This window comes from Chironomus tepperi, unplaced genomic scaffold (assembly GCF_022539635.2).
Source record: "Chironomus tepperi strain 1889 unplaced genomic scaffold, CSIRO-AGI_Ctep_v1 contig_176, whole genome shotgun sequence".
Taxonomy (NCBI): domain Eukaryota; kingdom Metazoa; phylum Arthropoda; class Insecta; order Diptera; family Chironomidae; genus Chironomus; species Chironomus tepperi.
The window spans coordinates 637,393-658,031 of NW_027226298.1; the positions used below are offsets into that span (position 1 = coordinate 637,393).

At 31.6% G+C, this 20,639-nt stretch overlaps 3 protein-coding genes across 5 annotated transcripts in view; 1 reads left to right on the plus strand and 2 right to left on the minus strand.

The window, feature by feature from the left end:
- Positions 1-2,637: 2,637 nt before the first annotated feature.
- Positions 2,638-4,752, minus strand: LOC139089253 (trypsin-like). Its single transcript, XM_070638722.1, has 4 exons — positions 4,420-4,752; positions 3,413-3,467; positions 2,952-3,334; positions 2,638-2,894 (listed from the first exon to the last, which is right to left on the minus strand). Exons 1-4 carry the CDS (start codon positions 4,700-4,702, stop codon positions 2,725-2,727), a joined length of 891 nt encoding a protein of 296 aa, XP_070494823.1. The 5' UTR covers positions 4,703-4,752; the 3' UTR covers positions 2,638-2,724.
- A 527-nt stretch (positions 4,753-5,279) lies between these two features.
- rgn (regeneration) overlaps positions 5,280-20,639 on the plus strand; it is a 36,062-nt gene continuing 20,702 nt past the window's right edge. Inside the window, exon 1 of one of the 2 annotated variants that reach the window (XM_070638680.1) lies at positions 5,280-5,477. The gene's annotated coding sequence lies outside the window, so the exon portion shown is untranslated. Of the gene's footprint in view, positions 5,478-17,357; positions 17,698-20,639 lie in introns of those variants that run through there. The other variant, XM_070638679.1, reaches the window with a different exon arrangement.
- Positions 10,297-20,639, minus strand: part of barc (RRM1_TatSF1_like and RRM2_TatSF1_like domain-containing protein barc) — a 50,148-nt gene continuing 39,805 nt past the window's right edge. For both annotated transcript variants that reach the window (XM_070638676.1, XM_070638677.1), the window contains exons 4-7: positions 11,136-11,302; positions 10,886-11,072; positions 10,666-10,802; positions 10,297-10,585 (exon numbers count right to left, since the gene is read on the minus strand). In XM_070638676.1, the coding sequence (XP_070494777.1) occupies positions 10,372-10,585; positions 10,666-10,802; positions 10,886-11,072; positions 11,136-11,302 (705 nt within the window). In that variant the 3' untranslated portion in view covers positions 10,297-10,371. The remainder of the gene's footprint in view (positions 10,586-10,665; positions 10,803-10,885; positions 11,073-11,135; positions 11,303-20,639) is intronic.

Below are 20,639 nucleotides of genomic sequence, written 5' to 3' on the forward strand. Positions count from 1 at the left end.
GTAAGAAGTTGAAAAAATAAAGCATAAAAATGAACAATGGAAAGACCTTTTTGCGGTAAAGGTGTGTTATTGCTGGCTTTGCAAATTAGAAAAGAAATTTTTTGTTCCTTATTTTACCTTCAAGCGGATGGTTCATTATCAAAATTGGATGTGGTGTTATGATTTATGCTGTGATTTATGATTACTTTTTACTTCTTTTTGGATGGATGAATTTTATGATGGAATGTAATTTATGAGAAAATTGAATTTGATGGATGCAGTTTTATGTTTTGTTGGTGCTTGAATTGCATGGATTAAAGTGATTCTGTTAAGAACTTTATGAAGAATAATTGCAGATTTTTGAATAAATATGTAAGCTTTTAGAATAATTAATCAAGCTTTTTGAAGAATATTTGAAGCTTTTTGAAGAATAATTGAAGCCTTTTTGAAGAATAATTCAGGCTTTTTTGATGAATAATTCAAGCTTTTTGAAGAATTATTCAAACTTTTTTGACGAATAATTCAAGGTTTTTGAAGAATAATTCAAGCTTTTTTGAAGAACAATTTAAGCTTGTTGACGAATAATTGAAGCTTTTTTGAAGATTAATTCAAGCTTTGTGACGAATAATTCAAGCTTTTTGGAACATTTTCTGAGCTTTTTGAGAATTATTTGAAAACGGATTTTACAACTTTCAATCCCAATCCCTCAACATTTCATAGATATGCGAAAAATACGAAGAAACACAAAAAAAGAAAAAAATTCCACAAAATGGAAAAGAAAGAATTCAGCACGCATCATTTTTAATGGCTCAATAATAATAGCGATGATGATAAAAATATTGTAATGGTTTCTATTTCTTCTTTTATCATTCAACTATGTGTATTTTAACTTAGTGTTATGTCTGAATAGATAAAAATGGAATTTAAGCAGCAGAAAATATGTTAATTACGTTTGTCAGTTTTTCTATCTTCGCTCATTAATTTTTGACCCTGTCTAGCTGAATATTAAAATAAAAATTATTAATGCATTTACATTGTAGTGTCGTGGAAAGTCCTTTTATGGTAGCAGTTCCAACCACACTATCAATTATTAATGCAATTTGTAAATGTAATTTAATAAGTTAGCACATTTCGAGTAATTGATTTTCACGATATTTTATATGTTTAACATAAAATTGCATTTTGCAGCACATTTGGAATTAAAATCTAAAATGTGATAATGGATTGACAAGACCGCCAAAGCTGAAAAATTTGCGACTGTGAGGTTTTTTCATGTTTACCGATTAACATGTTTGCAATTTTGCAGCTGAATATGTACATATGCATCTGCGACCGCTCTGACCTAAATATATGTGTATAAATTATGAAAGTGGTCGATTACTAATCGATACTGCATATTGGTGAATGGGACTAGTCAGGATGAATGAAAAATGTTTTCATTTTTGGGTATTGAAATTGGCACGGCTGTTAATTATTTATTGGGTTCTGTAGCGCATTCACAGTCAATCTTACGTCATTTCTGTGGTTTCATAACTCTCAAGTCTGGATTTTTACGATCCATAATTCTGACACATGAACCGAGACTTCTTACGTCCAACTGATAAAGGGGTCCAAATGACATCATCTCTCGAGACTTTACGATTATGTCCAACACGATTTTGACAAATTTTATTACAATTGATAACACTCCAGCTGCTGATTAATTATTATTGTCAGGTTCAAATGAAATTTCAAGGCGAGAATTTTAATGAAAGAATTTTTTGCTATTTTCAGGGTGGCAAAATTATTGAGACATTAAGCTACAATCTTTAATGACATAATGCTATACATCAATAACAAATGTCATTAAAGAATAAAGGATGAGCACGAGTCTATGGTTATTAGGGTGTGGTGTCAGGTGGATTTGATTTATTTTACATCTGTGAATATCAATTTATGTAATTAAATAATGACGTGTGAGTAAGATGTGTGTAGGCTTTATAGACAATTCTCTCTTGGGAAATTGAATCATTAGAGATGTTTTTGTGATGTTTTACGGATAGAAGCGTATAGAAAGCTTGTAATGCTTTCATAATTTGAATTATAGCACCTGAGGTCTAGGAGGAGCAGAGTTTGACGTCGAGTCGAATCGATTCCAAATGAGTCGACTTCGGGCTCTAAGTCAGGTCGAGTCAACTTCAAGTGTGTCAGATTGGAGCTCTCAGTCTAGTCGAGTCGACTTCAAGCTCTGACACAATATTAACATTGTTAGCAGCCATATTAAGGAAGTCGCTCGATTTCACACTTTTCCAGACAATATCATAATCCAGTTCTGCTCATACCATATAAAACATCGACAAAATGCAAGCAGCATACTCAATTTCATCAGAATCAATGCTACAAACGCTTTGCACTGATATGTACTTTTATAATGCAATTACTGCAATCGATTAAAAGAATCATATTAATTGAGTGCATTTTTATCGCGGTAGAGTGAGACGTAAATTAATGCAAACAGTTTTTGGAATGCATAAAAGAACTTAAGCTTTATTTTTGACATTCACACCATTCGAAATAATTTATAACCGAATCGGAACATATTGAAATGTTGCCATTATGGTGACGAGGCGGTAGCAGTGTCCAGTAGCTGCCACGTGGTTCTAAGTAGCTTTGCTAAGTATTTAGCCGTAATGGCAACATTTCAATATGTGTCAATCGGGTTAAGGATCACAATTCATAATTTCTCAATAAGCAGGCACTTCTTCATCAACTGGCAATCCCCTCATCCTCATCAATTTCATCAATAAAAGTTCTCAGGTCGACAAAAATGTTTGGAACTGAATATGATTCTGTTGGTCCTTTCGATAGTAATCCATAAGCATAACCATCACTATCAGTTGCAATTATTGGAGTTCCACTATTTCCTGCCCTGATATCTATTTTTTGAAATAATTAATTAAAAAATTGCATAAGTTCCAATTTTATAGACTTACATCCGCCATCGGTGCAAAAAAATATTGGTCTTTTATACTTGTAATTTGATCCATAAATATTGAGATTTATGTTGATATTTCGATAGCTTATAAGACAATCTAGTAGATCTATTACAGAAACGGTGACTTGAACTGAGTCCATATTGTCAATCGAGTCATCAGACCATTCATTAAATATTAATTTTTTTGGAATACTTGAGCCACGTGGGGCAATACTAAGTGGTCTAACTGCATCTGTTGGAATGATTGGATATTCTAAATTTATGACAGCAAAATCGCTATCTTCTAGATCATAATCTGATTTGAAATGAAGTTGTGTACCAGGAATTTTAAGCATATCTTCATAATTTCTTTCTTTTGTTCCTCCTATATGTACTGCTGTTCTACAATTCATAGAAATTAGGGAAAAATAATTGAAAAATATTAATACATTTTCTAGAAATTTAATCAGCTTGACTTACATTGTGGCGTTATTATTAAGCATTAAGCAGTGAGCAGCTGATAATAAAATTGAATCTGAAATGAAAGTTATGGGAAGCATTAAGATTATTTTTTTCAAAATTTTTGAACATTTATACAGTTTTTCAAGGAACGTTTGGAACAAATTAGTGCAAAATCAGCCCTATTTCTTATTCTAAGCGTTCCTCTACCTTGGTCTGTGTGAAAATAGTTTAGCATCATTAAAATTGTCTATTAAAATTATGAAAAAATAACTCATGACCTTATTGGACATAAACAAGTTATGACTAGTTAATGCCACGTTAATTTACAGTCGCGTGTTCACGCGGTTGAGTCATTATCGCTAAAACCAATTTTTTTTTTTCTTTTTTTTTCAAAGAGTTTAACCGTTTGATTCTTTTGTTATCAATCACCAGATTACTCTGTGTTATAGAATGCTATTCCATGTGTTATTCCCTGTTATACATGTTATAGATTGATTAAAATTGCAAGATTCTACGTCATTTTTATTTGTTATAAAATCTACATCAATTTCAAGTAATTTCTTGAAATTTCTACGAATGTTATTAATTTACTACGTAATGTTACAAAATTGTGTTAGTTAGGTACAGAGCCGGAATGGGGGTTTAGGAGACAGAGCTCCTTTCAACGGAAAATTCATCATGTTTGGTTTAAAAATTCTCAAATTAGTGATATGCTTAAAAGTTAAATTTCCAAGGTCAAAAAGTGGAAGTGGAGTTCTTTTATTGAAAAAAATTCATCAAATTGTCAGAATCTTCCAGTGATTATTTGTGAAAAACTCTTAAAATCCACTCAATCTTGCCATATATACACATACTCTTTCTCATAAAATTCTGACTGGACGTGAAAAATGACTTTTTGACCCCTAACCCCTTCCTGTAACAAAATCTCTAAAATTGTCTGTGGTTTAGTAAAATTTCGGGCCTTAATAAGTGAACTACTTCTATAGAAACTGACAATTTCATAATATTGCATTCGTATTACTCACTTTTTATCAAAAATGCTGTACATCCAGATCCACTTTCTACACCATTACTGTAAATTAGTTTGGCAAGATATGGAGTATCTTTGATTGGCGTATTGGAATCAATATAAGCATTGATAGCTAATATGAATAAATATGTAAAACTAACTATGAATGATACTATGCCTATATAAAAGCTAATATTTATAAACACTTGTTTCCAGGTAAAGGAATAGTTCAGCTTCCGGTCATTTGTGGCACTGTAGTGCTGTGGTGCTTTATTAACTTCTGTTAGTTCAAAAATCATTTTCACACTTAATAAATTGACCTTTCTCTACAAGTTATAAAATATGACTGAGAATACTTATTCCTTTGTCATCAAAGATTTAAAACCTTACAATTATGTCGCACACAATCAAACCATACCCAGTTGATAAAGAAATGCAAGCACATGGTGTGAATGTAAGATTTTATCATCATGGATATTTATCTCATGCTAAAGTGCACACATATATTTTCGATCTACAATCGCTTTCGGCTCTTTTGAGGAAGCAAAATTACATCAGTTTGAAAATGTGCAGCACAAAAAAAAAGATTAAAGCAAAAGTCAATAATGACTATTGATCAGAATTTTACGATTAGTAAGTCTTTTTTCATCATACATATCTATTAAAAATTATGAATGAAGATTTGAATGCTGAATGTTTCAATGTTGAATGTTTTTCAAAACATAATCTCAATGTTTCATGCTTTTGTTATAATTCGCATGCATGCGAAATTACTTTTGATTGTTTCAATGTTGTTAAGAAATCGCGAATAATAAAGTCCAAAGACTTGCTTTAGTCAATAAAAGTCTGTGAAAACGTTTAACAGGAAAGAAAAAGTTTTGAAGTCAAAAAAAAAATATTTTTTTTTTAATTTTCTTCTTCGTCGTCTCCAACCAAGTTTTGAGAAATCCATGAAAGCAAATATACACCACAATTGGAAAAGAAAATTAAGGCAGAAACAAGAAAAACTCATAGAAAAGTTTTTTCGCTTCGCAAGTGCGGCAATAATCGTGAAAATTTCCAGATAAATGTGCTGTACGTACAAAAAAAAATAATTAATTTCGTGCAAAGTGGAAACTGTTTTTTGTGTTAAATTCCTCATTAAGTCATGCAGTGTCGAGTTAATTAATTGGCAATAAATGATTTGCATCCACTAAATCCGTAAATCCCACCGAATATTCAAATATTAATTAACATGTTTTCCACTGAATAATTGAAATCAATTCATAATTTACATTGAAGCTTAATAAAATTAAAATTTATATGAGATGCACGAGTTATTGCACAAAATAACAAAAATTCATGCATGCACTATCGCTTTATGTTTTCAATACATGCATCGAAATTCAGGTGCATAAAGTGTTTCAAATCAATTCATAACAAAAGTATTGAAAATATTGTGAAATTAATCGAATTTGTTAAAGTAAATACGTTATCGTACTAGATTTGATATGTGCCTATTTGATTATTTTGAAGGAGCTGCAACTGAGTTTTTGTGGGAATTTTGAGAATTAGGTTGAATTTTGCAATATTTGAGAGTTATAATCAAGTCAATTGAAGGAGTTGATTTAGAGAAAATTAAGATTTGAAGAATCATTAGTTTGAGAAATTTGAATGAGTTCGAATCCTTCTTGATTGTGATTTTTAGTGAAATTGGAAGGTGAATTATAAATACATTAGAACCTGACAGGGAAAACTTGAATGTTGACAACACGACAGTCAATATAATTAACGCTAATCGATGTCCATTGGGACGATTCAAGTGGCTGTCTATGCCTCGAATCTCGAGTTACACATGATGACGATGGTGCTGTAAATGCACCATGACGTCATGAATCAAACCTAAAAGGTTAGGTGTGGTTTTTGAAAAAGGGGCAAAAACGGGAGAGGGTTTGAACCTCCAGCACCCTCTCCGTCCCTAGATCCCGGCACCTAACTTATCGTCATCATCATCGCATATATTTTCCAAATTGGAATCTTAACTTAATTATTTCCACACGTATGCCCAAAAAAACTTCCAACCAACTATTTTACATCAATTAAAATTCCATTTTAAAGCAATAAGTCATAGCTCCCCTCACTTTATCGGGTTCCTTATCGAAAAATTTCACCTTGAGTTTTATGGCTTTCCATTTGAACTATCGCTGATTACAAACTAATGATTAAATAGGTATTTTTTTTCTATAAAAAAATCTCAGCGATAACGATTTTAAATGTGCGTACGGAATTATCGTTTACGTTTGATGTACTTTTTGATTCAGATAACTATGAGTCAAGTCAACAAAAATTTGTTTACTTCCTCATTATGAGCTTAATCTTAATTAAGTATAGATTATAAAACGAATATCTGTTAAGATAGCGGATTATCTTTGAGGATTCTCCGACTTTTAATCTGAATTGATGCATAAATCCCGAGTGACAGAATGATGAAGGCTCTGCCTTGAACCCTTAATACCTGATCAGTCAAATGGCTACATCCAGATAATTCTGACTTCATCCCATTCAACCCATTAATTTGAAGTCAATTCGTCAACATTATCTCACCTGGATCTACATAACATCCAGCATAGTCTGCTTAATAACAAAATTCCACGGAATCAATCGAGGAAAAATTCACCTGCGGTGAAAAATCCGTAAAAGAATGCATGAAATATCTTAGCAATAATAATTCGCAATCTTTCTTTCATAACGTACGTAAGTACTGCACACATAGCAACACTCAATCAATAACATATTAAATTTCAACAAGCTTGTTGCTATTGTAAATCATAATGATTAATGTCATAACATAGGATATGAAATTGTTGTTTATTTTTTGCGCTCACTAATTACTGTCGAAATGGAGATGAAAATATTCCATTAATCTCTCAATATCAATGTCAATGTTTTATTGACTACAATAATTATTCATAGAAATTCTTAATTCTGAGGATGGAAAGCTAGTGGGACATGATTGGTTTACAGACTATTTTGAGGTTTTACAGCAGAAAATGTCGTAAACTCTTCAAGTGTCATGGGATGTAAGCAGCAAAAAACATTGCGGTTAAAGTTCAATGGACTTTTTAATGAAATCACTCAATCAGAAGTCAAAAAACAATCATGCTGGTCAATTGCGATAAGAGTTACCCTTATGACTGAGATTTCCCATTCGAATTAATAGCTAATATGTATTTGGAATGGATTTGTTTGGCATTGTAATTGGGATTGTTGATTGTTGTTGAGGTTAAGATAATCAGGAGCAGAGATGGAAGTTGATTGACAATGGTTGTATTGTTATGTATTCAAAGCTTGATGTTTACTTACTGGAGCTATACAGGTTTTTTTTAGATGGGATCTGTTTCTAGTTAGCTATGCTGTGAGGATTCTCAGAACTCACTTATCATACAGGCAAATTGACCGTTTGTTGGTACCGTTGTGGTTTTTGACATGAATACATGCTCTTTGCCTTTAAGGGCGAGAGGCACAATGCAGTGAACAGCATTTTTCGCCCTAAATATAGTTCGAAATTCCCCGTCACAGTGCCGTCAGGGCAACTTTGTGTCTTACCATTAATACGGACGTCCCGATGCCAAAGCGACTGCGGTGTGCTGCTTAAGCTCGCAATAACTTTCAAAAGTAAACAAACAAATAGAATTCATACAGCAAGTCAAGTCTGACTGCATTTTGTTCACCAAATACAATCGACATGCCTGCAATAATTGAAAAGATTAGCACAAATTTTCACACTCAAGGCTTTAACAATCAAGCATCGATGAAGTGTTCAATCCTTCAAAATCCCATTAATAATCATTATGAGTAATAATGATCCACACTCATATTGTGCTCATTTTGTTGTTTGAGCAGCAAAAAAAAATTGATTTTCAATCGAGGACGTGACAAAAAAGTGGCCTCATTATAATTTCATAAGGACGGAAGGAAACTTGATGCAATCAAAAAATTTATTTTTTTCTCGCAAATATTGATTCAGTATTTTTTGCACGATTTTCGGTCACAGATACCGCACTGAAAAGTGAACAGTTCCATTCACCTCTTGACTTTACATCACATTCAATCATAAATCATTTAAGATCAAATTTTAATTAAAAATTGAGAATGGATCTGAGGGATGAAGAAGTCCAAATAATATGAAAAGAGTTGAACATCACAATCCAAGTAAATTTTTTATTATCTCCTTGATGGAAGTGAAAAGAAAGAAAAGTTTGCTCTTTAAAAGATTAAAGAACTAAATAAAATAAATGTTTACATTCGTTTCATCTTACTCACTTTGGAATATCCATTTATGATGTTCAGTGGTCGGAGGATGAAGAAGCTTACTTACTTACCTTGCTGGTCATGTAGAATTACTGTGATACTTACTGTGTCTCTTAGGTGTAGTCTAAAGTTGGTTCTATCGCTGGCTGCACTTTGCCAATTGACAAATCCGTACAGAAGCTTAGTCAAGCAATATTAAGAGAATCAACAATTGCTTCAGGTCTTATGATATCCAGATCAAAACTTCTCGGTCCCGAGATTTGTTGGGAAACTTCCGTTGTAGTCCCAGTCCCGCTCTCAGTGTCCAGAAACCCGAACTATAGAAAGCCAACAGCACAAATGTCTGAAATCACATGTTTTGACATTATTTTCAAACAGTTCCAATACAAATCCTTGCTGTCTTTTTTGTTCGTTCGCAAAATAACACTATAAGAAATCAGACCAAGACAGCACAGAGACTGTAAGCTTCACAGTAAATTTCAACTGTAAATCCAGCCCGAGAAGCACAGAAAATGTCCACAGAGTTGTGATCTCATCTGTTTCTCAGCGAGCATTTGCTTGACCTTAGTCAATAATCAATCTCCAGCATCAAACTCATCATCCAGCTTATGTCCGTTTCCATAACAAAATTTCTTCCTGTTCAGCCCAGCTAAAGTACTCTCATCAATATTCAATGACGTAAATTTCTCATCAATTGAGGATTTTGATATTGACAGCATGACTGCATTATGTACTCATCGTCCTATTTTCAGCACATCATTCAACAAAAAATTTGTTTGCACAACTACCTGATTTCTGTTGACTTGCTCTTGTAATTTCATCTTCTAAACGGAAAAGCCATGAAAGCTTAAGCGTACTAAATTTCAAAATTGCGTCTACAAAATGCCATTAATCTCTTGTAAACATCCTTAATATCTTTTTATTTTAATTCGCCGATGGCTGTGTGCCATACAAAAAACGGACAAAACGCTTTAGATAAAGTCTTGAGTATAATGGAATCTTTAAAAAGTACTTTGTTGTCTTTGATGATGATGAGGATGACGATAAAAATAAATTATGAGACGAAGCTTTAGTTTTTGTGGATGTTCTATGGTGTGAAATGCTTTTTTGGATGAATTTGTAGATGAGGTTGAGGTTGGATGGGGTTATTTTGGCGGGAAAATGGAAAGCTGCTGTAGTTCGCTCGTTTGAGTGTATAGGCACTAATTTATGGACTTTTAAGGTACAATAGGGATGAAGTAAGGCTATTAGGATTGAGGATATAACCTCGAAGCCTCCTGAATAAGCTCTTTAAAGCAACAAATGCGCTTCCATAATTAAACCGATTCCTTACTAAATAAATATTTAGACAAGTCATCCCCATGTATAAGAAAATCCCTGCACATACATTTAAACTATCCACAATATTATTGTATCTGTGAACATGTAGCACATATATATGTATTTTTTAAGAAGACGAAAATCAATATCCTGTAAACATATAACAACAAAAGACCCGAATTCTCTCTTCCCAACAACTTTTCTTTTCCTTCTGCATGCTCCATACGTACTGTGGATGTGTTTCTAGAAATGAAAACCGCAATAAAGCATTGAAACCTTTTTTATTATCATTTTTTTTCCTTCTTCTTTTTTACATCCATAAAGAGTACATTATTCATTGTATTGAAAGTAGCTTTTTTTAGCTTGCTTCCATTTCTGTTTCGACATTATCGCTTTCTGATTGCTGTTGTTCTTCTGCTACAGGCTCTACGGTTGATGATGATGATGTTGTTTCTGTTTCTGTTGATTTCACCTCATCTGCTGTAATGTCTTTTTGCGCTTCCTCGCCTGTTTCCAAGAATGATTCCCATTTCTGAACGCGTACGGTCTTATCGGTCTCAGATTCATCGATCCTAAACGCATTAAAGTAAGATTGAGTATCGGTTATAAAAATACAAGGAAATGTGCCAACAGGCATAATCAATTGTCATACTTATATTTCGTTTTTCCATCCCACGTCTCGGCAGTCAATTTTCGTTCACCGAAAAACCTTCCATTCATTAATTTTATAACAAGATCGGCCTCTTCAGGATCAGCCATTGTCACTTGAACGACACCCTCTGGATGACGCTGTAAATATCGTGATAATCGATTACAGTCACGTAATATAAAAGTAATTAACATTTTTCAATAATTTATTCATATATACTCACATCATAAACGATGACTTTACGTACAGTTCCGCACTTATTGCACTCGTCACGTATGTCATTCTGATAATCGATTATTAAATGCACTTCACGATCAAATAACGCTGGATCGAAGAAATTTTTAATGATTACAACTTTCTCGTGCTTACCACGTTCTCCGCGCATTCTCTCGGGCCGCCAATCAAACAGCCTTTGTGGATGAGATTTGATTATTAATTATTAGATCACCAATTAATATGTGACAAATACTTACTTTTCTTGAATTTTCTTCATTTTCTCCTTCTCATGCTTCCTAACACGTGGCTTTAATGCCGGATTGTATTCACCTCTCATTTGGAATTCAGCTCGCTCCACCTTAATTTGGTTGCCTCGTACATCATATCCATCGAGAACATTTAATGCAAGTTCAACTGATTCGACCTAGAAATAATGAATATTATAGAACTGATATTATACACTATACATATTAATGGATGTCGTGTTGATATTCAATGATAAAGTTTATATATTTGCGGAATTTTATTGAATGAGTGAGAGTCATAATGAAGAAATATCTTAGGAATTTTACAACTTTTTGTCATTTGATATACCAGGAATTTTAATCTATTTTGTTGTGTCATTTGGAAAGCTTTCATACTTATTACATCAAAAATTTAATATACTTAATAGAAAAGTAAATGAATGTTAAGGGATATAATGAACTGAAAACAAGTGTGCTAAGCTTCTTATGAACTAGTTACATGATTTGCTAAATTTCACTTTCCGTTGGAAACATATTTGATTGACATGCCCGGGCATAGAATGAAATAAGCGACACAATGCCGGGAACAGCATTCATAGCTGTAAAATGGGTCGGAATCGACCGTTACGCTGCCATTAGGGGAACTGTAGCGGTGCCCTAACGAACACATTGTGCTGTTCGAGTCTTTGGGCATGACAGACTATCGTAATAGTTTAAGATGAGAATTTAGGGTTAAATATTGAGCCAAATTGAGTCTGCTTGTCTATTCAAAATCCGAATCGACTTACAGCACTGGAAACGACACTGAGAGAACTTAAAATCATGTGTCACTCGGATATGCAATTTGCATAAGTAAATATGTTAATAACCGTACGTAGCAAACGATTGTGCAATTCAAAAGCAATATTGTATGAATTGCTACAGTTCTGATTAAAATCTGAATCATTTCAAATGTTTATGAATGTTTAAGCTGTGAACAATAGACTATTATGCAAATTCTCTGATCAGAACCCCCCTAACCTTCATTTGATTAGGAATAAAAATGTCAGAAACAGCTTGACAAGCTCTATATTATATAAACTAAAATTATTTAATTGAAATAGCCATTATGAACATCAATTCTGTGGAAATATGTCCTCAAAAACTTCTGTATACATTTTCAATTCCCACAACAATAAAATCAGCATAGCTAATTCCGCGTTCTCGTCCCTTTGATGACGACAAAAACTTTTTATGATAATGAATTTTCATCATTAAACAAAAGAAAATTTCTGTCATTTTCATTAGAGTGAGAAACTTCATAATTGCCGTCTGAAATGTTCAGCATAAACAGTTTATGCAATCCGAAAATAATTAAACAATCTCTGGCAACAACAATAAAAATAAAAGGAAATTTATCCTCTTCATTAATTCATTATGAGAAATGAGAAGATTAAAATTTAATGTTGTTATGAAAATTATGTTGATTTTAATGCTCTTTGTGTGTCGAAATTGTTGACGATACTCAAGAAGTTCTTCTTGGTAAACACAAAAAAATTCTTTTAATTGATTCTCTTTCATTGAAAAAGATGGAAATCAATATTATGAAAATGGGTGATTCAAAGGTGATGTGATGTCTTGGATTGGTATTCAGGAAGATAAAGTCGATGCAGACCTTCCAAATCAAGACTCTCGTAGATGATTCCCTTCCACAGGTTACCACCTTCTGCATTTGACCCCTTTCCGGCTTTTGCCAACTTTGAATTCAAACTCAGTTCTATTAAAGCCCTCTACCATGAATTGACGGCTTTTGTGTCTATTCTCATTCATTCCAGAGAAATTGGATATTTGGGATTCGAACCCAAGAGTTCAAATTCAACACCAATATTTGTGGCCCGTTCTCTACAAAGAAGCTTGGCGCATCCTACATCACTGCTAAAACCTGAATCCTTAACTTCTAGTGACATCATCTACAAACAACTCCCCAAGTGATACAATACATAAATTCATTCTTCATGAGTCGAGGAAAAACTCATCAGAACAATTTTTTTGAAATTATTCCTTCATTCAAAGCCAGGCACAGCAATAAGTCTTTCATAAGAACGCTTTTAAAAGTTTTAAGAACCCATTTATATTGAATTAATTTAATATAAAAAAGCAGCTTGGAACTTTTTTGATTTGAAATTTGAGGATACAGCTTTAAGAAAGACAGAGGATGCTTAAAGTGGTGAACTTTCGGTGACTTTTTGTTTGAATTAAGAAGAACTGTGAAATTCCAAAGTACCAGACTGTGTAGGTGAACATTTTTTTGAGGCAAGATGATTTATATGAAATGCTTTATATTTGAGAATACTAAAGGTGTTATTTGCATGAATTACGGGGTGTTGTCTGGATGTTTTAAAGGTCGTTCATTTATAAATTACGTTTTTATGATAAATAATTAATGTTTTATTGTTCTGTGATGTCTAAATTTGGAACAACCTAAGACATTCGATAGATAATGACTAAACTTCCTTATTTTCTAGTTCAGGTGAATTTACAGGACTGCAAGGCCTAAAAGACATAGATTTCTGATCTTATCGAGTTTTTAGGGTTCGTCCAAGAATCGCAGTCCTGTAGATTTTGGCTATAGCTTATAGAACTTATATAAAGTTTACCTATTTATTGCAATAAATAGATCAACACCCTAAGCATCTAGCCGAAAATAATTTCTATTCTAATTCCAAAACCGCAATTTAATATGAAATCAATATGATTATAATTAAACTGTTTAATTTATGCATCAAATCTATATAATTAAAATAATCTACAGCTCAAGTATCATTAAATAATATTTATGTATCAGTTTAAAACCAATTTTCAATAAAATTCGCATCAAAAATTTTAAAATTACTTTTTAATTATCTCAAAACACGATATTGAGTAATTTTGTGTGAAAGTTTACGATAATTGCCATTTAATGTCATAGCTTATAAGTTTTAGAATTATTTTATCTTCCTTGTTCGAATTGTAATGAAATTTTCTTGTTGCTCTGCATCCTTATCGATCGATACATATATGTGAATTTACATACAGTATTGACCCTAAATATTTTAATAAAAAATAATGGAGCAATATAAATTGATGGAAAATTTACAAAAAAAGAAGGGAAATTCTCTGTAAATATTTTCATTATTTTATCGAAAAACTTTTTATATCGTTTAAAAAAAATCGACATCCATATAAATATTCGCTCATTCTCTGAAATATTCCACAAAGCGATGATGATGAAAAATATATATATAAAAATAAATAAAAAGGAGCGACAAACAACAATGAAATAACAATTTTTTATGATGCAAATTGTAAATTGATGTAAATTGCTCAAACATTGCGCAATACTTGAAAATATTTCAATTGTTTACTCTTCAACGCTCGTTTTGCGAGAAATTTACATTTAAATAGATTGCATTTGGTTGATTCATATTGACTGTAAAGAGAACAAATGGATTTCAATGTTCTTATTAGCACTCGACTTGTTTTATTTTGATAAATTTACTTTTTATTTTTTGGAAGGTTTTAGTCTCATTTCCTTTGAATGAGATTGTAGTCAAGGAGGAGGTTTTATGAGTCATTCTGGGAGTTATTTCATCAAATGATTTAACAGACAATGAGCATTCTCACGTTAATGATAAACACGCTCATAGTAACACGAGTAAAGTTAATTAATGTAATTGAATATCCTCAATTTTTGAGTATACTGGTGAGCAAGCTCCTTGTCTTTTGGGGTCAAAATGTTAATTCTCATTAGTTTCTGTACGTTGTGGTCATTTGAGTTTGCCAGAATATTTCAGCAAGAAACTCGGAAGAAGTCTCGACTAAGTAACTCGAGTTACTGCAGTCTTGACATCTTGAACCCTTCAATACAGCTTATTATTGGTTTCGGACCCTCCTTTGAACGACATTTCTGCCTCCATACTCATTTTCTACTCATGAAACTAAATTCCAAATTTGCATATGAATCAAAGAAGTCCAAAACTCCTCAACAATCAACCTTTTCATGCTTAGATAAATTTATGCAGCAACATTTCTCTCTCCCAAAGCTCACAAAATGACTTTTATAGAAGTTTTCACCCCAAAGCTAATGATTTATTGAAGGTCAATGACAAACATTCAATAAAAATTTATTTAAGGGATTCGACAATCAATTTCGAATTTGAAGAAGAAAAATAAATTGGCAATGACAAAAAAATTGTTTTATTTTATGGGGAATTTAATATGCAAACCTAATGGGTACTTTTCTATGCTTAATGATTTTTGTCTATTGATAATTCAGTCGTTCAAATTAGTAACTTAACAGCTGAGCTCGATATCTAGTCGAGTCGACCTGAGTCGACTTACAGCTCTGTTTAGTAGAAAGCAATTTCATTATTGAGTCTATCAAGTCACGTTGAGATCACGATACAATTTTTAAAACAATGAGTTAATCACTAAAGTATTGCTCCCAACAGATTCCGATGATTCAAGCTACTCAAGTTTGATACTTCATATTAATTTATGAAATTTCCGGCAGCATTGATTACAAAGATTGAAAATTACTTACACATAAAATTTACGATTTAATTACATTATTTTATAAAATGCGATCGATAACTCAGTGTATAGTATGTTGTATGCTGTGCGCGCACACAGCAGAGCATTAAACTTGAGTACAGAAAAACAAACGACGATTTGTATTCCAACTTGTAGAATGCAGCATTAAAAGCATGTAATTTTTTCTTGAAAAAATATATATCGATAACAACTTCATGTTTTAACATCATATCAGAGATTATCAATATTACTGACATGCCTTTATATCAAAAACATGAATCTCTCTCATTGTGGTCGAAGACATAATCGATCGCTGTAAGAACAGAGGGGAAGAAAAAAAAGAGAGCGAGAACTTATAATGTAAATAAATCATTTAAGAGCAATTTTATATATTTTTTTCATTCTGCTGAAAGCCTAGCATAAATCCGAGAGCAATGAAAAAAAAGGGCTTATTGTTGGATACGATAGTAGAGTAAGAGTTATGCCTAGATATAGAATATTACTGTGTAAACGAGATTACATGATAACAGATGATAAAATATCATCATCATCATCAGTTTGAGTTTGAGGGTTGATTTATAATTCATTTGCCTTCTATAAATTATTATGTATACCCAACTTTATGCGATAGAATTTTTATAATGTTGAATTTTGCTCATAAAAGCTTCGTAGAAAATTACGGCGTTACTAAGACGTTTATCTAGCACTTTCTCAGGAATTATTTGCATTTTGAGATGTTTGTGTTGATGATATGAGAATTTAGGGAATTTGAATGAATTCCTGAGAAGGAAAAGAACTGATATGACTCAGTGCCGCAATAATTTGGTGTTTCAATACAAGCATTAATTACGATTGTATAATATGTATTAAAACAAAGCTTGCAGCCATTCAATGAAAGCTTCAGGCAAAAATGCCACCGAAGAAGTCGTTCGGATCTAATTATTAATTGTAATTCTAGATGCAGTCACTTAATAATCTATTATTAACTTCATGCCGCATCAAATATTGATCCAATGGCCTTATAATCTTTAAAATCTCACACAATCAACACAAGGGAGTGCATATTTACGTCTCCTTAATCACCAATTGCAATTACTATAATTTCCATTTATATTTTTACTCATTCCGCGACAATAAAGCATAAAAGTTGCGCAGTGGCTTTTTACAAAAAACATACAAAAAGATGAAATTAAATGTAAACATTTAGCAATGCATTTAAATCAAGTCATTAAGAAAAAAAAATCATGTTCTGATTTATGTTTATTCAATGGCATTTAATTTTTATTTTTCTGCTTCCATACTTTATACGATTTTTCATGCCTCATGCTGCCCATATATGATGAAACATTGCTACTATAATAATTTACGTTATATTTATGTGACAAACTTATGAAGCAAAACATGCGTTGTAATACTATAAATATAAAATATAATATGTACATTGTCCGATGTGTGATAACACGAGGAATCAACAGACGTTGTGATTTCGCATGTTTTTTTTGCGCCCTACAATGTTTCAAAACAAATGTTTTAATGCTGAATGTTTTGTTATTATTCATGTAAAGTTATTTTTTTTCGCATCGTGCACGTTTTTGCTGTGCTGTGTGCTTTATGGGGAAGAGAGAAGAAAAAAAAGATAAAAAAAAAATTTCTTCTGTAATCTCGTGACGAGCGATATTCATTCAGTTTAGTCATCGTGAAGCATTCAAGCCGGTCGCACGGAAAATAAGAGAAACTCTCTTAAAAAATTTCTGATTATTTTTTGTTAATTTTAAGTAAATTATAAAAGGAAAAAAATAAATCTTGACTTCATAATTGTGCTGTTGAGGACTAAGAGTCATTACCGACAACTTAATTGCTTTCGTTAAGAACTTTCGCGGTGCATAAGAATAAAAAAACATTTTTTCACCTCAACATTTGAAGATTGAAAAGAAAGAAAATAAATTCTTGCAGTGCAGGAAGAATAATAAAAGAAATTTTATGTGTTTATATAGTGAATGTTGCTGCTTCATATGAATAAAATGTAAATTTCCTTTTTATCTTGTGTTCTTCTTTACTTAATTATGAATGTTTCGAAATATGTATTTTGCTTCTTGAACAAATGAAAAGAAATGAGAAGGAACAACTTTTTTGCCTCAGAAACTTCATAACTTATGAATGAACTTGACAAAATAAAATTCCTTCGTTACTTAATTATGCATGTGCAAGAATAAAATTTAATTGTGATTTCATGAGGAAATATTCATAATTGTGAAATATGAAGGAGGAAGTTTTTGGAATTGTGGAAAATTAAGTTCTGTTTACACTTGAATTTTATTGAAATATTGTTAAACACTTATTCGACATCCTACGAGCATCATTAATAGTAAATTTAAAAAACTTCCATTGATGTCATTCATTCAGAAAATTTCGCTCGTATTTCATCTTGTTTAGTTTTTGCAGATGTAGAAAATCATTCAATGTTTGACTTTAAATCATGCATAGAATTTCCGATTTAAATTAAATGTTATTTACGATTTAGAATAGTTAGTGGGAAAAGAAATAAAAAGCAGGACTGTTAAAAATGAAATATAAATCTAAATGAAAGTGATAAAAATTATTTCTGTGGATTTTCCAGTGCTTTTTATGCAGTCTGAGTAATTACTTTTCTCTAGTATTACAGGCTAAGTACAGAATTTTTTAATACATTAGGTTGTATTATTCCAATGGATTGTATTAATTGTGAAATTATCGAAAGTTCATGAAATAGATGTAGTTCCAAGAAAAGTTATTTCAAAAATTGTGAAAATTTTAATTTCTCTGTAGGATGATTGATAGACTTGAATAATTTATTTTTAATAGCTTTTTAAGTAGCCAAAAAATTAAAATAGTTTTTGGCAAATTATTATTGAAATTAAATAATTTTTTGAGAATCATAAAGTTAAAATTAGGTTGGTTAACGAATGAAGCTTTTGGGTGTTTTCGTTTTTAAATTCAATTTTTAAAAAAAATTCCAATTTTTGCCAAATATTTGCAAATTAAACTATTTTTTAGTTTTTTCAAAATTATGAAAACTAGAGCTCGATTTCGACTCGAATTTTGTATGAAAAAGTTGACTCAAGTTCAGTCGATTCCATATAAAATTCAACTAGACTTGAGTAAAATGGACTTGAGCCGACTTTTCCATATAAATTTCTATTCAACTTCGAAATCTGAATCAAAAAACTTTTGCAAAATCAATTAATAATTACAAAAAATAATCTAAATCAGAATATCCACAAGTATTTATCATCTCAACATTGTATAAAAGCAATCTACAGTCAGCAATTAAATTCTGTCAATTTTCATGTAATCTGAGAGCCTTTTCAATCAGCAAAAAAAATTCAAAATAAATATATACATAGGCTTGCTAAAATGTTTTCATAAAAACAACAAGCATTTCACTTTAAATTCATAAAAAATGGATTTTCATAAATTGAGTGGAAGATGAAAACATTTTAAAAGAAAAAAGAGAAGAAATTAGAAGATTTGAATTTAATTCAATTCTATTTTTATAAATAAAAAAAATCTAAATTGATGTGGATTAAGGAACACAGTAAGAGAATAACCGTGTAATAAAAAGAAGAACGAAAGAATTTTCGCGCATCATAAAAGAAGAAAGATGCAAAAATGCAACAGAAATACGCAAGTGAAAGTCGCATAAAACATAGACTCTTTAGCACAATCACAACAAGACTAAGAATACGAAATAAAAATGTACATAATAATATACAAAAAAATAAAAGATTCATCTAATCAAATAAAGCAATAGCACTCTCGAGAGTGTATAAAGTAATGCGAAAAGGAAACATAAAAAAAGTAAAAAAAAAAAATTCCACTTGAAACTTGAGGAAAATTAATTTTCTTCTTTGCTTTGCTCTTTGTTTTTGCCATCTGTTTACAAACCCTTGAGAAGACACTTTTTAAAAAATTCTGTTTCCACAGGGCAAGCAGTGTCTCTTCTTTAATTTAAATTTATCTTCCCTCATAAAGGTTGGAAAAGTTATGTTGTCAATTGAATAATAGATAAGAATTGAGAATGTCTTGGAGATTGATTCACTAATAATGTCCAATATTCTGGGGATGTGGAAGGGTCTGGCTATTAATTCTGTTAAGAACCGACAATGTCACTCCATAGACTGCAAATTTCAAAAGGTTAGAATAAATTGCTCATTTTAAAGCGAATTTCGATCCCAAAAGACACGCACTGTCTCTGTGTTACACAAGGTTGTCTACACTTCCTACCTAATTCTGTACATGTCGCCAATTTTTGTTTAGACGCTACATACAAACGTCCCCTTATCTTATCACACTTTAAATTGTCGTATCCATATTTAATTAGATCAAAACATACTTTGTGTCTAAAGATAGCAGCCCATAAACAAGAATAAAAGCTATTAACTTTATTTATCATCTGGCGTGATTTCGCACGCAAAAATTTAATTTTTGTCTTTTTGTCAGGTCAACGAGTCAATTTATGAAGCAATTGATTGATGATTTTGTGAATAGTTTTCATGTGAATCGTCTCCAATTTGTTATTGTTAACATAAATTTCATGTTAAAGTATCCAATAAATCATTCAATGATTTTTTTATATTATCATCCTTAGAAGTGAAATTTTATTTGTAAGGAAGGAAAACCCTTACACCATATAAAGCAGCTTACACTCCTTTTGTGCTATCGTGCGCGTAAAAAAAATGTGACATGAAAATATATGACAGGTCGATTAAGCCCACACAAAGACAGACATTTTCCCTTAGAGGAATGGAAAATTAATTCAGGACAAAAAGGATGACATTTCTATCAAAGGAATCAGAATATATAGTTTAATTAACTGTATTTATGGCTTGGGTAATCTTGTTACCTACTTTTATGCTAGCTTTTATTCCAATTTGCATTTTAAGAGTATAAAATCGATTACCAGAGACATAAATACATGGGAAAAGT

Coding starts and splice junctions, on each gene's coding strand:
- LOC139089253 (XM_070638722.1), bottom strand. CDS start 4,702: ATGATTTTTGAACTAACAGAAGTTAATAAAGCACCACAGCACTACAGT. Junction 3,335..3,412: donor CTTAATAATAACGCCACAAT/GTAAGTCAAGCT, acceptor TATGAATTGTAG/AACAGCAGTACATATAGGAG. Junction 2,895..2,951: donor TTTTTGCACCGATGGCGGAT/GTAAGTCTATAA, acceptor TTCAAAAAATAG/ATATCAGGGCAGGAAATAGT.